At 38.2% G+C, this 14342-nt stretch overlaps 1 protein-coding gene across 1 annotated transcript in view; it reads left to right on the top strand.

Annotated features, from left to right (window-relative positions):
* Positions 1–14342, top strand: part of MALRD1 (MAM and LDL receptor class A domain containing 1) — a 232953-nt gene that overhangs the window by 29747 nt on the left and 188864 nt on the right. The window contains exons 10-13 of the mRNA XM_064703173.1: positions 3731–3877; positions 6752–6861; positions 10499–10666; positions 12745–12865. Of these exons, the coding sequence (XP_064559243.1) occupies positions 3731–3877; positions 6752–6861; positions 10499–10666; positions 12745–12865 (546 nt within the window). The remainder of the gene's footprint in view (positions 1–3730; positions 3878–6751; positions 6862–10498; positions 10667–12744; positions 12866–14342) is intronic.

Here is a 14342-nt window from a genome sequence, read left to right as displayed (position 1 = left end):
TCTGCTCATTGATCCCGTATGCGCATGTGGAGAACAGGAAGCTACACCCATGCTATTTTCACAGATTTTGCTGCTGACCAGCACTCTCCAGCCCTTTGTGTTTCACCAGAGCAGCTCCAAGCAAACCTGACCTCTGCATAGCAAGGGTGGACATGAGATTCTCTTAAACCCTCTCAACCCTAAGCCAGGGAACTGAGTCATTTCAGAAGGATGTGAGGCCTCCTCACCTATGAGAGTTATGAGTCATCTGTCTAATGACTTATGACATGAGGAAGTTCAGGCTGGATGATCTGTGGCCATCTGGGATATTTCTGTATGAATCCTTTAAAAAATTCTAGGGAAATAAAATTAATCACAAAATGGTAGGGAAAGTGCACAGGCACTCAAAAAAAGGTATATGTGTAACCCTTCACTTTCACAAAATGACGTTAAATGTTAGCCAGAAATGACAAAATATTAATGGTAAAGAGATTCTTTGGTTTTTGTTCATAATAATAGTTATTACCCCAAATTCCAAACACACTTAGGTGCTGCCATACTGAATGAGAGGAGCAGCCCTCCTCATTCTCTACTGTTGTTCAAGGAAACACCAACCTGATGGATATACCAGCTGAGCGTTCCCATTTGTGTTCATTTACTTGAGCTCTCAGAGCAGGATTGAAAACTTTCATGCTCTTGCAGCCTAGCAAAGCTGAAGCAATATGACTTGGCTGATAACCCAGCCTAGTTAACAGAACTGCTTTGTTATTGCCCTGGGAGGAGCATGAGAAGATGGGATAGATAAAGCTAGTCAAAGAAAAAGTATTTCCATTTCAACTCCTAGTACTCTTGAAATATGTGCTTTGTTGGTTTTGGTTTTGTTGTTGGGTTTTTTTTCTTTTGAATAGGTTGAAAACTGATTGTATTCATTGAAAAATCTTTTCAGTGTATTTTATGGCTTTAGTAACCAACGCTTATTATTGAAACTCAAAACGTTTTTGGGGAACAAGTTTTTTTTTCCTGGCTGCATCATTGGATTTTGTAGAAATGGTGTAATAATTTACTCCTTCACTAATTAAGTCATACTGATATATTCACATGAATTAAAAAAAAACCAAATTTGACTTAGTGTTGTTTCCTTTCTATTTCCATTTCTGTTTTGCTGAATTATAAAGGTCTAAAATAGAGAACTGACTCATTTTCCACTGAAAATGTCGAAAACCTATCTGCAGTTAGAATCCATTGAAATCTTCCTAGTGATATATAAAACATAAGCTCTGGTGTTGAGAATTCCAGTAGGAAGGGACAAAATATATCAGAAAAGAGTTTTATCTCAAACTTAACTGCAGCATGACTGCTCAAAAACTATAGGCTGTGCAGTCACTCATTTTTGTACTATGGATAGTGAAAGATTATCTATAATCCCTTGAAGGTTCAGATAAAAATGCTGAATGTTTGATAGGAAAGGCACATTTCTCAAGGTTTATTAATGTTTGAGGAATGAAAAAACACACTGAAAAACTCTCTTACTTGGATTTGGGTTTTAGCCAAAGTGCTGAACTTTTCTTTCAAGCTTGATTAAATATTTACAAGTACCCTTTAATTTTTTAGAATTAAATAGGGATAAAGTTTAAGTTTGACTGTTTATTTGGACAAGTGCATTTCACTCAAGTTGAAGGGTAGCTGTTCTACAACATATTTACACTTTTAAATTGCAGTATTGCTTCCAGATACTATATAGGGGCAACACTTGGGTTTGGTTATTGGCTCTGGTCAGTGTTTCTTCGTTACTGGGTGCTTGTTTAGAGCTTTAAATTTCAAGTGAAAGGTGCATTAAAAAAAACCATTTAGCCTATAAAGTGTGGTGAGCATTGCCATATTCTATTTCCTCTCCACTACCCAAAAGAAAAAAACCCAAACCAACAAGCATCATCAACAAAAACCAAACCCAACCATGAACATCAACCAAAAAAACACCCCAAAGTGCACCATCATGAATTGTCTTGCTACCTTTATAATTGTGTTCAGACTTGAATAAAGTTTGTAAAAATGACTGGACAAAACCAATTTCATTTGGGATCATGTTTTGATATGTACACATGTCTTGTTTTCCCCCACTGCTTATATATTCAGCCTAAAAAGACTGAATACATTTATACATTTCTTTCTATATCTATAGGGTTAGAAGGAATTGTACTACAGGCTACCAATGTGAGAAATGCTGATTTCACCACACCTCTCTTCCTGTTGAACAGCAAGGGCAGTGATGGGCTTCGATCGTGCAAAAGCTGGTCCCAAATGCCTCCAGTTAAAAGACAACATTAATTTAAAAAATGTTTCCATGCTAAATAACTTTTAGAGCTGTAATATAATAGTTATTAGTACTCTCTTGATCTTAGTTTCATATTTAAACAATTATTTTAACTCATTTTCTTTGGTGCCTACAGGGTCATATATGGATGTCTTTTTGGATATTCCTGTGCAGGCACTGCAGTCAGCTGTTTATGCAGAAGACCTTTTGTGGGGTTTAGGGAGGCCAGGAGACAGAGACATTTAAGCAAAGAATGTTTGTCTTTTTGTGTCACATTGGTTCTCTCAAGACTGCTTAGCTAAGGAAAGCAAAATGTCTAGATATAGTATTAATCACCAAAACAGCTTAGTCTTGGATATCAATTTGCATGTTCAACCTTAATGTACTAGCAATTGAAGTCTAATTAAAAAGATACCTTGTGAAAAGCATGAATATTTAATCAAATAAGTTTGCCAAGTTTCATTTTAAACTAAATGTGCTGCACTAAACAGAAAACTATGCACCATCAAATTTTAATGTATATGGTGAAGCCAGATAAGAGACACTCATATTTGTGGTTTATTTTCTACCTTAAGATTTAGCTGCTTAAATAACCTCTATATTTCTGGGAAACTTTTACTATTTAGCTTTGCTACAATGATGCTTAAGGAAAGATGCATTTCATTTTGGTTTTGTACAATCTGAAAATTGGAGTAATATGTATGATCTTTTCTGAGGCTGATATGACCAGATAAATGTGCTGTGGGAGCAGAAAGTGACAAATACAGTTCTAAAATAATGGTTGCAATTGCAATAAGTGACCCCAGGAGTTAAGTGTAGCACCTTGGGAAGCTGTTCTGGACCAGGAAAGAAAACTCTGGGTATAAAACTTTTCTATCAAAATAATTATTTGTACTCAATCAATGTAGGAGTGTGTGAAATTTTTATACAATTTAAATTGGTCTAATCCATACCAACTGAGAAAGTCGTCTTTCACTTTGCAATAAAAATTTCCAGGCAACCTGAATAATTGATAAATTTAAATCTCATTTTCAAAAATAAATTAAATGAAAGCTTGATTCATCTTTGCTTTCCATATATTTTAAGCCCTAAATGCATTTGATTTTTCTCACATGTTCATAACTAAATTACTGGTGCAATTCTTCTTTAAAAATATTTAATATTATTTTATAATACATCAGCAATCTATGCACTGGTCTTTACTATGTGTATTCTCTTATAGGCAGTTTGTTTCATGGTTCTGAGTTTGATTAAGAAAGGAAGGGCCTGCCCAACCTCTTACCTGTACTCCAGAACTAATTATCCCTCTGAATAACCTGCACCATATTTTTGCTTCTTCAACACTCTAAATACATCTAAGTACAAAACAGTCAGAGTTGTGGCATTAAACTGTTGCATCCAGTTTAACTTATTGATCCTCTGCTGTTGTTCTTACCACAGATAATTACACCTTATGTGATTTTGAGACTGACCTCTGTGGATGGAAGCCACTGAGCAAAAGTGATGCTGACTGGAGCAGAATGAAAGGACAGGCTCCCTGGGACAGAGCACTCCCTGGCAGAGGTCATGCAACCAATATGGGCCATGGTGAGAGTTATCATGATTTTTCTCCTTCTGCCATGAAAATTCCTACTTGTAAATGGTCACAGAGTGGAAATAAAAGCTGGTTTGAAATGGATGCCATACTGTATGTAAATAACACAGGTAATGTGCTACAGAAAGCCAGTCTGTTGGAGATAATATTTTTTAGCTGTGATCTAGTTACTCTGTCTTTGTAACCTTTATATTTGGCTGGCACAATCAGTGAGGTATGAGACTCAATGCAGTTTTTTTGAGATACTGACCTTTGAACTGACAGCTGACTTTGTTTGTGCATATCATAACCATTGTTTACCCAATATTCACATAGGGGCCACTCTTGGAAGCATTATTTGGACAAATAGCTTTTTGTAGAGTGCAGTTAAATTAATCCATATTGTCTGAGAAAAATAGAGGGAGTATAATTTCCTTTAAAGAGTTGTCCTTCCTTCAGCCTATATTTGCCATACAATGTATTCAGCTGGAAAACCATTTCAGAAGAGGGCTGTTAATTTTTCAAAGTGAAAATGTTATTATAGCACACTCCATAAAAATAAAACTACCAAGCATGTTTTTCATTGTCAAATAATATTGACAAGTATCCTGTGACTTTAATTTTATTAAAATGTATCTATTGCGCTGCTTCCAGTGGAGAGAAGATTAAGATCTGGGTCCAGAGCCCCTTTAATTTAGATTTAATTAATTATGTATATTATCTGCAGCCAGATCTCCATGCTTCTCTTCCATGCTCATGTTAAAGAAATGTGGCATTTAAGTATTCCTCCTTAGGTATAGGACCCTCAGGATTAAAAGTCTCCTGAGCGACAGTAGTGGGTAAAGTAGGTGTGTGCCTGCTATAAAATGATTCTAAATGAACACTCATATTTTATCCACTGCTCCTCATGTGATGAAGTGCACCAAAGTTGCTACTCACTTTTCCCAGCCCCTGTTTGATATTTCATTTTATTTTCTCTGTAGAGTGGGACTGGGTCTGCATTAGTGCACTTTAAGTTAACACTGCTGTGTTGGAGGTTTCCAGCTCAAAGCTCCAGAAGGGTGCACTGATCTGCCTGTGTCCTTCTCTGCTCTAGGTGCTGATGAGGTCTGAGGGGTAATGTGGTGAGAAGGAAGGCTGCTGGCAGCCTCAGGATCACATTAACATCACCCATGTGGAGCTATGTGCTGCTTCACTTCACTTGCTTTGACACCTGAATTTTTACAAGCTTGTTTCAGTGTTGCTGCAGGTTGAAGCCTCAAGCAGATTTGGAGGTTACTCTGCCCCACCTCTCAAGCCCAGTAATATTGCATTCTCTGTATAAATTAGCTGAAAAGGTATTTCTAAGGTGGTTTTGTACCAATCTATCATTGTGCCTGCTACAGCCACGACTTCAGAATTAGGATTCCAGAATCTGAGCAAGTTTTTGCCAACATTAAATCACCATCATTCAGGTTGCAACTGCTCCTTTAGTACCGCAGAGTGGTCATCTCCCTTCTCTCCTGGGGAGGGCAGTAGCAAATTTTGATTAATGAAGATCTTAACAAGGCTACAGCAGAGGCTCAGCTGCAAATTAAAGAGGGTCCTTTGAAGTACCCTTGCATTCCAATGAGGGGAGCTTCCCTCATTCTGTGGAATGCAGCATTCCTGTTTGTACAGGGAGCTGGAATGGTCCCCTCTTTGTGCCAACCTTGCTAAAGCAATGCCATTATTCACGTGGGGCTGGACCTAACCCTCGGCTTCATTTCAGATCCATGGGAAATAAGTGGCTAAGGAGTATGACTGTGGCAGCACAATAGCTGATTTTCCAAGATGTAAGGCAATATGTGTAATATAAATGCTCAAAAAAGACTGAGCCTTTAGTGTTGTTTTGCATAGACTTTCATGAAAAAGTCTCAGTATTCAGCAAAGGCAGCACTGACGGCATTCAAAATATGCTGCTTTAGGGCCCCTTGAAAATGTTTATCCTTCCCTACCTTTGTCTGAAGCACATCTGCTGTAGTTCAAATCCAAATGCAGTGCATTTGCCAGAGTTCAGATTAGATCTTTAATTAAGCTTTCATCCCCACTAGCACAGACAACAATGTCAAGTCTGTGGACCCCATGAGAAAATACAGCTTATTCCATTGGCTCCTGTGGTCTGCAACATTGTTAGCATGCTTAAAAGTGGCTGGGCTGTGCTGAGAGTGAATACTGTACCCTAAAGGAAATAATTTCTGGTTTAAATTCTGTTTGAAACAATATTTAAGCCAATTAAAATGTGTCCTTTAGGGATCTTGGCTGAGGTCTCTGTTGCTTGATCTCCAGGCTGCTCAGTGTCTCAGTTCCCCTGCTCTCCCCAGTCTGTGCAGAGAGTTGATGGGCAATGTGTGAAGGTGATGGGTAATACTTGTAGTGTTTTCAGGTTGGAGATCCTAAAGCTTTTGCTTGAAGAAAGCACATAAAAAATACATCCAGTGGATCTGCACAGTAATGCTCTCAGCACCTGAACTGCCTTCAAGGGGCTCTGCAGCCACTTCCTTGGATTTATGTGTTCGCAGGCACCATGACACAGTAGTCTCAGCAATGGCTGCCCAAAAAGTTTTATTTCCTTCTCCCTCTCTCCTCGTCTTTGGAATCAGTCATGACAATTTTACAAGAGGGAAGAGCCAGGACCATTTGGCAATTCTGTTTTGTCTTTACTCACATAGACATTGCTCATCACAGCCTGTTATGACACTCTCCTCATTATCCACAGAGACTGAACTGATGGCAAAGCAGTCTAGATTGTTTTAATCTATGAATAAGCTTTATGTGTCTCATGAAGCATGTAGTTACCTCTCTGAGGTAGCTATTTGCCATTGGAGCATGACATATTTCTCCTACTTTAAAATAAAATTTGTTTACAGGATCGTTTATTTACTTCAGTGGATCACACCAGAGGAGCACAAAGACAGCCACGTCTCACCTGGGAAGCCCTTTCCTTGTCAGGCTTACCCCTGGGCTCTCCTGCTGCCAGGTAACAGTTTGATATGAACTGTCCCTGTTTTTGTGACCTATCCATCAGCTGGTGCAGGTCAGGTATTTCTCATGCTCTAAGTGCAGCTGCTGAGGGCTCTATTTCAATACCAGTGGAAGCAGTTACAGACTAATGCTTTGAGAGGACAGAGAAGGCAACTTTTACTGTTTTGCTGCCAAATTTTTATATCTGATTATTACTATTTTTTCTTAAAGCACCCGGCAGGTGACTCAGATTTCAGGACATGCTCCAGGTTTTTGTGTACTTTGGCAAAGGTATCTGGACAATGATAACAGGGCTCTATCAAACAGCCATTCTGTTCTCTGCAGGCAGAAAAGTCACATAACCAGGGGTCCATAATGGGCCATCTATGGCTTGAAGGCACTGTGTACATAGGCTGTGTTGGTGTGACCAACACCATATCCCATATATAGCTTCCGTACCCCAGACATGCACTAAAGTTTAATTCAAGGTTTGAGGAGGATGCTTTTTAAGCTGATCAGTGCAGTACTTGGGAGCTACTCTGAAATAAGTGTTTTTGTCAGATGTCTTGTGGCTCTACAGATGATCTCAAAAGAAACCAGCCAGGATAGTGGTTGAGCTGAAAAACTAGAAAGGTACCAGGAAAAAATGAATCAGGAGGGACAAAAAAATAGAAAAGTATTAGATGAAAAATGAAAATACAGTTTTATAACTAGACAGTTTTAATTTTCAACAATATTCTGTATTTTTAAAACAAAACTTGAAGAAATATATTAAATATGAACAGCAACTATTCATTACATTCACAGCTGTATTTTTATTCGTGCTTTTGGCCACTGAATAAAATTAATGGACACTGTTCAGTTTTATAACTTTTTTCTTTATTTTCTTCTTTCATGAGGCTTTTTTATTTTCTATTCTGTAACTTTTCAATGCTTATGCTGTATTTGGGAGAAGTTAAGTTGTGTAGTTATGATGTGGTTTTCTTCTGATACTGTATAATCCCTTCTCATTTAAAAAGTCAGAGAGAAGAAAAGGAAAAGACAGAGAAAGCTTGCCAAAATAATTTTATTATGTTCTGTGAAAAAAAAGAGGCTCTAAAGAAACAAAATGAAGTTTAGACTGGTTGCTTAACTTTTAAGGCTCAATGTAGAACAGAAACTGCTAATTCCACTTGAGAAAACTTTTTTCAAAAAAAAGAGAAAAAGTCAGAAAAGAAGGAGATGCACTTAGAAGCCCCAACAAGTAGCAGAATTTTATTCCAGCAGGATCTAGGCTTCTTAGGTTTTATCTCATCGAAGGGACCAGAGACAAGTGCTAGCTTAGCTGAATCTGTTTTACTTGAAACTGCAGCTCACTTGGACTACACACATCAGTGAGTTACCAGATCTCAGCTGAATGGCTGCCACTTGCAGCTGAGGAGCAGAAACCTCTGAAACAATTCAAGAACGGTTCCTTGCAATCCCTTAAGGCAATCTCACAGTTCTTAATCTTCACGTGATTTCTTAGTGTTGTAGAAGGTCAGAAATAAAATAGATGCAGGATAAACTCAAGCAGAATGCTGCTGCAGGGAACTCAGAAGCCCTGAACCATCCCACAGAAGCCCTGTGTGTGTGCACAACTCCTGGGACACCCAACAGCCTTTGTACTCACAGCACATTTGTTTAGACAGCTCCATCTCACTTTTGTTGACTTTGATGCTGAGGAGATAAGCACCTTTCAGATTCAGATTAATTTATCGTAGAAACCCTTAAGGCAAACTGGGCACCACTGATATTGAATCAATGAATTATTCTAGTAAGATCTATTGCAGAGTTTGGTCTGCATTCAAAATAAACACAGATGCAGTGGGGATGCACATATTTTTCTCGACTTCAAAGTCAGAAAAGAAGAAAGTTTTGTTATAAGTATGCATGTATTGAATGAATTTAAAAGTCTTAGATCCAACAAAAGCTACAGCAAGTTCTTACCTAACGGTACATGCCTGTCAGAGAGTGTTTTTGAGGACTGGAAATTTGGCTTTCTGCCACATTATCCCTGCAGACTTTTATTTCTGGGAAAGAGCAACGAGCAGGGGTTGCTCACTAGGATGTGTTATGCTCTCTGCCTATTAATGTGAGATGATGCCCTCTGTTGGATATCCCACTGAGAGGATAAAAGGATCTGCACAAAGAGATCTATGTTTATTGCTAGCTTTACAAGTTCTTTAGCTCTGGTTGATAAAAAAAAAATATTTGAGTTGAAGGGTAACAGATTTATATTGTTCCTTTCTGGTTAATTGAAGCTTAGAAGTAACTCCTTTCTGCAGCTTCTTTTTGTAGATGTATGCTAAGAAACATCTTCATTTAGCTCAAGGTTTTGCACTTGTAGAAGCAAATTTCTAGTTCCAGCTCTGTGTTTATGGCTCATTAAAGGGCACAATAGTCATTGTATAGTAGGACATGTAGACATAAAGAAGGAAGGCAACATTTAATGAAAACATAGATTTGTTTGAAAAGCTGTTTGAAGGACAAAAGCCATCTAAGTTGTTTAGAGTGTAATTCTTCAAACACCTCACTTTGGAAAGTGCTTGCATACCTGCTACTTTCTATTTCTTAAGCTTTTTTTGCTGGGGGAATGAGTTACATGAAAGTATTTCGATTTATTAATAAGGATAAACACTCTTTTATATAAGACATGATTTTCATGAGAGGTGGTAAAATTAAATGTTGAGAGGCTGAGTCTGCCAGACCTGATGCTAGATGATATTAAAAAGTAGCAGTGTGTTTTAACAGGAATATTTCTGCATGACTGATCCAGCTCTTGTTTTACTTTCATGAAGAGACAAGTATTATCAATATCAAGGCTTTTGCAGGGAAATAAGGACACTGCAGTTGAAGAAATTTTGATCTTTGTGTAGAGAAGCAGGAAGGACTCAGGGGGAAAGAAAAAAATTAGACTTTGAAAATCTTATTTCTTTCCCTCAGTTCTCAGCTGAATTTTTGCCTGGGTATTATTAAAAAAATAATGTATCAGTACGAAAAATAAATTAAATTTATTAAATTACTCTGTATTGCAAGGGAGTGAACTGTGATTCTCACTGTTTTCTTATCTTTTCTGCCTCACAAGCAGTCTCACCCACATACAGTTTTTGTATTTTCCTCCCATATATTGGTCAATCTGCTTGTTCCAGGAGATTAATAGATTTTAAAAATCTGTCTTCTGTATTCATTTATGTTGATTTTGGAAATAACAGATCATAAGGTTTCCTTCATACAAGAATCTCAGTGATGGCTCTTCTGAGATTAACATGCCTACGAAACGGTCATATATTCAGCATTTGTAAAGAAAAATAATCTTTGAGAAGTCTCTAAGTGCTTACTATGATAAAGAGGTTAAGGGAAGTAATATCACTCAGTGTGCATCAGTTGATACATAGAAGTTAAAAGTAAATTGTAAAAATGAGCTTTAGTTTTAAATATAGTTTTGTCTTATAACATGGTACTGCTCCTCAACATTCTGTGATTTCAAACATCCCCATCTTTTGTGCCAAGTCAGTGCTTAAAACCATCATGTCTTCCTTTGTTGTGATGTACATATATTACTTGTTACTGAATTTATTGCAGATTGATTATATATATTTTTTAAAGCTTTTAATTAAAAAATCTTTTAACAGGTAAGATTTTGGTACTGGTTATCTCAAGATTCCCAGCTTTCTGTCTTTAAGAGGACTGCATTAAATGGAAGTTTGGAAAAGTTACATGACATTTCAGGATTGCCTGAGATGAACTGGAAAAAAATTTATATACCTTTAGGAAGTGTGGCTGAGAAATTACCTTTTCAGGTAACTATATATCACATTTACTTTGCTTTCAAAAAGATATTTTACTTTGGCCTTTAGGATTAACTTACTTTTAATGATGAAATATAAAAAGAAACTTTCTATTCTTTAATGGTCATATGAAAAAAATTTAATTCCACTTTTTCCACAGATCCATGTATTAAAAAGCATAGCCATTGTTTCAGTATTCTAAGCATTAGAATAACTTTTAGTAACAAACATCAAGGGACCCTAAAGATTATTTAGTTCCAACCCCCATTGGCAAGGACATCTTTCTTTTGACCAAGTTGGTCAAAGTTCCATCCAGCCTGGCCTTGAACACTTCCAGGGATGGGGCATCCACAAATTTCCTGGGCAACTTTCCAGTGCCTCACCACCCTCAAAGTAACAGATTTCTTCCCAATATCCAAACCCATTCTTTTAAAGTTTGAATCCATTCCCCTTGTGCTGTTACTACATGACATTGTAAGTAGTCCCTCTCCATCTTTCTTGTGGGCTCCCTTCATGTGCTGAAGGCTGCAATTAGGTCATTCTGGAGCCTTCTCATTTTGAGGCTGAATAAACCCAATTCTCTTAGCCTTTCCTCACAGGAGAGATGCTGCTTCCCTCTGATCAGCTTGGTGACCTCTTCTACACTCAGTCCAATAGGTGCTGGGGACCCCAGAGCCTGACACAATACTCTGGGCTCTCACAAGGCCAGATTGGAGGGGCAGAATCCCCTCCCTGCCCTGCTGCTGACACTGCTTTTGGGGCAGCCCAGGGCACATTTGGCTCTCTGGGCTGTGAGTGCCCTGGCTGGGTCACGTCCAGCCTCTCACCCAGAGCACCCCCAGGTCCCCCTGGGCAGGGCTGCTCTCCATCCCTTCATCCCCAGCCTGGATGGACACTGGGGGTTACCCCAGCTCAGGGGCAGCCCCTTGCACTTGATCTTGTGGAACACTATGAGATTCCCATGGGCCACTTCTCAAGCTTGTCCAGATCCCTCTGGATGGCATCCTGTCCTTCAGGCATGTCAGCTGCACCACTCAGCTTGCTGCACCACTGCAAACTTGTTGAGGGTGCACTCGATCACATTAATGAAGATATTAAATTACACTGGTCCAAATATGGACCCCTGAGGGGCATCACTTCTCACTGATGTTTGTCAGGACTCTGAGCAGTTGACCACCACCCTCTGGATGTGACCATACAACCAATTCTTCTTCCATCTAACAGTCCGTCCATTAAATCCATCTCTCTCCAATTTAAGAGCAGGATGTTGTAGGGGCCGTGTCAAAGGCTTTACAGAAGTCCAGATATGGGAGCCATAACTCTTCACTGATGCAGTCACTTAATCATAGAAGCCCTCTGTGTTGGTCAGGCAGGACTTGCCCTTGTTGAAGCTGTGCTGGCTGTCTCAAGCAACCTCCCTGTCCTCCATGTGCCTTAGCATAATTTATAGGAGGATCTGTTCCATGATCTGCCCAGACAGAGAGGTGAAGTTGACAGTGCAAGTACTTCCACCAATCCCTACATTTATCCCTACAATCTATCCCCACATTGCTAACTTCATCAGGCACAGTATAGATGAACACAATTAAATATTGGTGTAAATCATCATATTTGAATAACTAATTTAAGATATAATTTTTATGTGTTCCACCAGGAAGACCATTCATTCAATAGTGATGACTTTAAACAGTTTTGATTGAAGCAAGGTTATTTGGGTTGCATAACTTTCCCTAGGCAAAAATAGTTATGGCTTTGACAGTGGAGGAGCAAATTGCTGACCTGACCAAATCTCAGTTGTAGTTTTTCCTGGCTGATGTTCAGAGTTGATTGTAGAAGCTATTTAGTTCCTGTGAAGAGGTCAGAAATTATAAATGAATATATAAATAAATGTGTGTGTATGTTTGTATCTTTTTATCATTTTATGATAAAAAATATATATTTTTGAATATATAATGAATATATATATGATTCATATATTCATTATATATTTTTTGAATATATAGTGAATATATATATATGATTTATATATTTATTATATATTCATATTATCATTCACCTTTAATGAATTAACTTTTTTTCTGTTTTTACAGATTATCTTGCGAGGCACTATTCTAACAACAAATGCTACTGTTGCTATTGATGATATCAGTATAACAAGGGAATGTGTAATTGTGAATAGATCACTCCCAGGAGTCAGCCAGGAAAGTGAAGGCAAGTTTCATGGTTTTCAATACCTCTTCCCCAATGTCTACTATATATAACTGTGATTTACTGACAACTTGAAGTTACTTTTTATAAAGTAGAGGATAATCTGAGAAAAAAGGTATACTGTAATCAGACATCTCCCTGGAAGTGTTCCAGGCTGTGTTGGATGGGTCTTTGCCCATGGCATACTAGATGATCTTTAAGTCCTTCCCAATCCACACCATTCTATAGCTCTATAATGAAGGCTTTCATCCTTGTGTTACACATTAGCAGCTGTGAGAAGTTTGCACTAATTCTGCAAAGTGAGCTCTGGTGGGAATTTCCTGGTACACTTACTATGTAATACCTGGTCACATTCATGTTTGGATGCAGAGGCAGAAGCATGGCATCCTAAATTTTGCACTAAAGAGCAAATTCTGCTGCTTTACCTTTAGGGCAAAAGGTTTCTCCCATCATTACTGCTAAATATCTGGCATATAATAAATGTCCACCAAAGTCTTTTTTGTACCCACACTCTGTAGTCTTGAAGAGCCAATGGATGGAAATATAAAACAACATAACCTGTCAGACTGCTGCTTGTGGTCCTCTTGATGCTTTTCAAAAATGGCATGGGCACATATGCAGTCAGGGGTGATGTTGATGAGTTAGAGCCATTAGGTATCTGAATTTAATATCCAAAAATTTAAAGGCATAATAGAGAACTTCAGTGTTGTGTTTTTAAGGCTTCTCTGATCCCTATATACAGTGGGGTTGTGGTATTTAGAGAAACATTTTTTTGCTTCAATTATTTTCCTTACAACTCCTTCGTTTATCCATTAATCACAAAGATATTGTCTTTAGAAAGGAGGTTTTTTTTAATCCCTGTCTGGATAGAAATATGAGTATTTAAAAAGTTAAGTTAAAGAATATGAAAAGCTGCTCATCATTCCTCTCACTTACTCACTTTCCAGAAATCTACTAAGAAAAACCAGTAGACCCTGGCTTTTTTCTTCCCCATTCATTGAAATTTGGGGTTTTCTCTAGTGTCTAAATTGAGGTACAGGCTAGTAATGGTGCAGCACCCAATTTTGGCTTCTTGCAGCTTTCATTGTGACCTGAGCACAGAGAGAGCATGGCTACAGCAGAAAGGTTTGGTGCAAAACCTGCACCTGGCTCCCAGGGAAAGAGCAGGGAGCTGTGCCAGCCTCTGCCTCTGAGCAGGAGCCTGGCTCTGTAGCACCAAGGTGTATTTGATAACTTTTCACATGAAAGTATGAATATTGTGGAGAGTAAGATTTAGTTTAAGGCCATCAGACATTGAGATCAGCTGTGCTTCTTATCAGCTGCAATATAATCCAGTACACTGCACAGGGACTGATCTGTTCCTTGTGCTGAGAATGTTGCTATATTAAGAGGAGATAAAAAGCACTTCTTATAATTTATATACTTTTGGGTTTACTTACATGTCTTTTTCTGATTTTTAAAGGGGAAAGAGAATCTGCAG

Source organism: Zonotrichia leucophrys, chromosome 2 (assembly GCF_028769735.1).
Source record: "Zonotrichia leucophrys gambelii isolate GWCS_2022_RI chromosome 2, RI_Zleu_2.0, whole genome shotgun sequence".
Classification (NCBI taxonomy): domain Eukaryota; kingdom Metazoa; phylum Chordata; class Aves; order Passeriformes; family Passerellidae; genus Zonotrichia; species Zonotrichia leucophrys.
The sequence above is the reverse complement of the archived record's forward strand: the minus strand, read 5'-3'. Positions and strand labels throughout refer to the sequence as shown.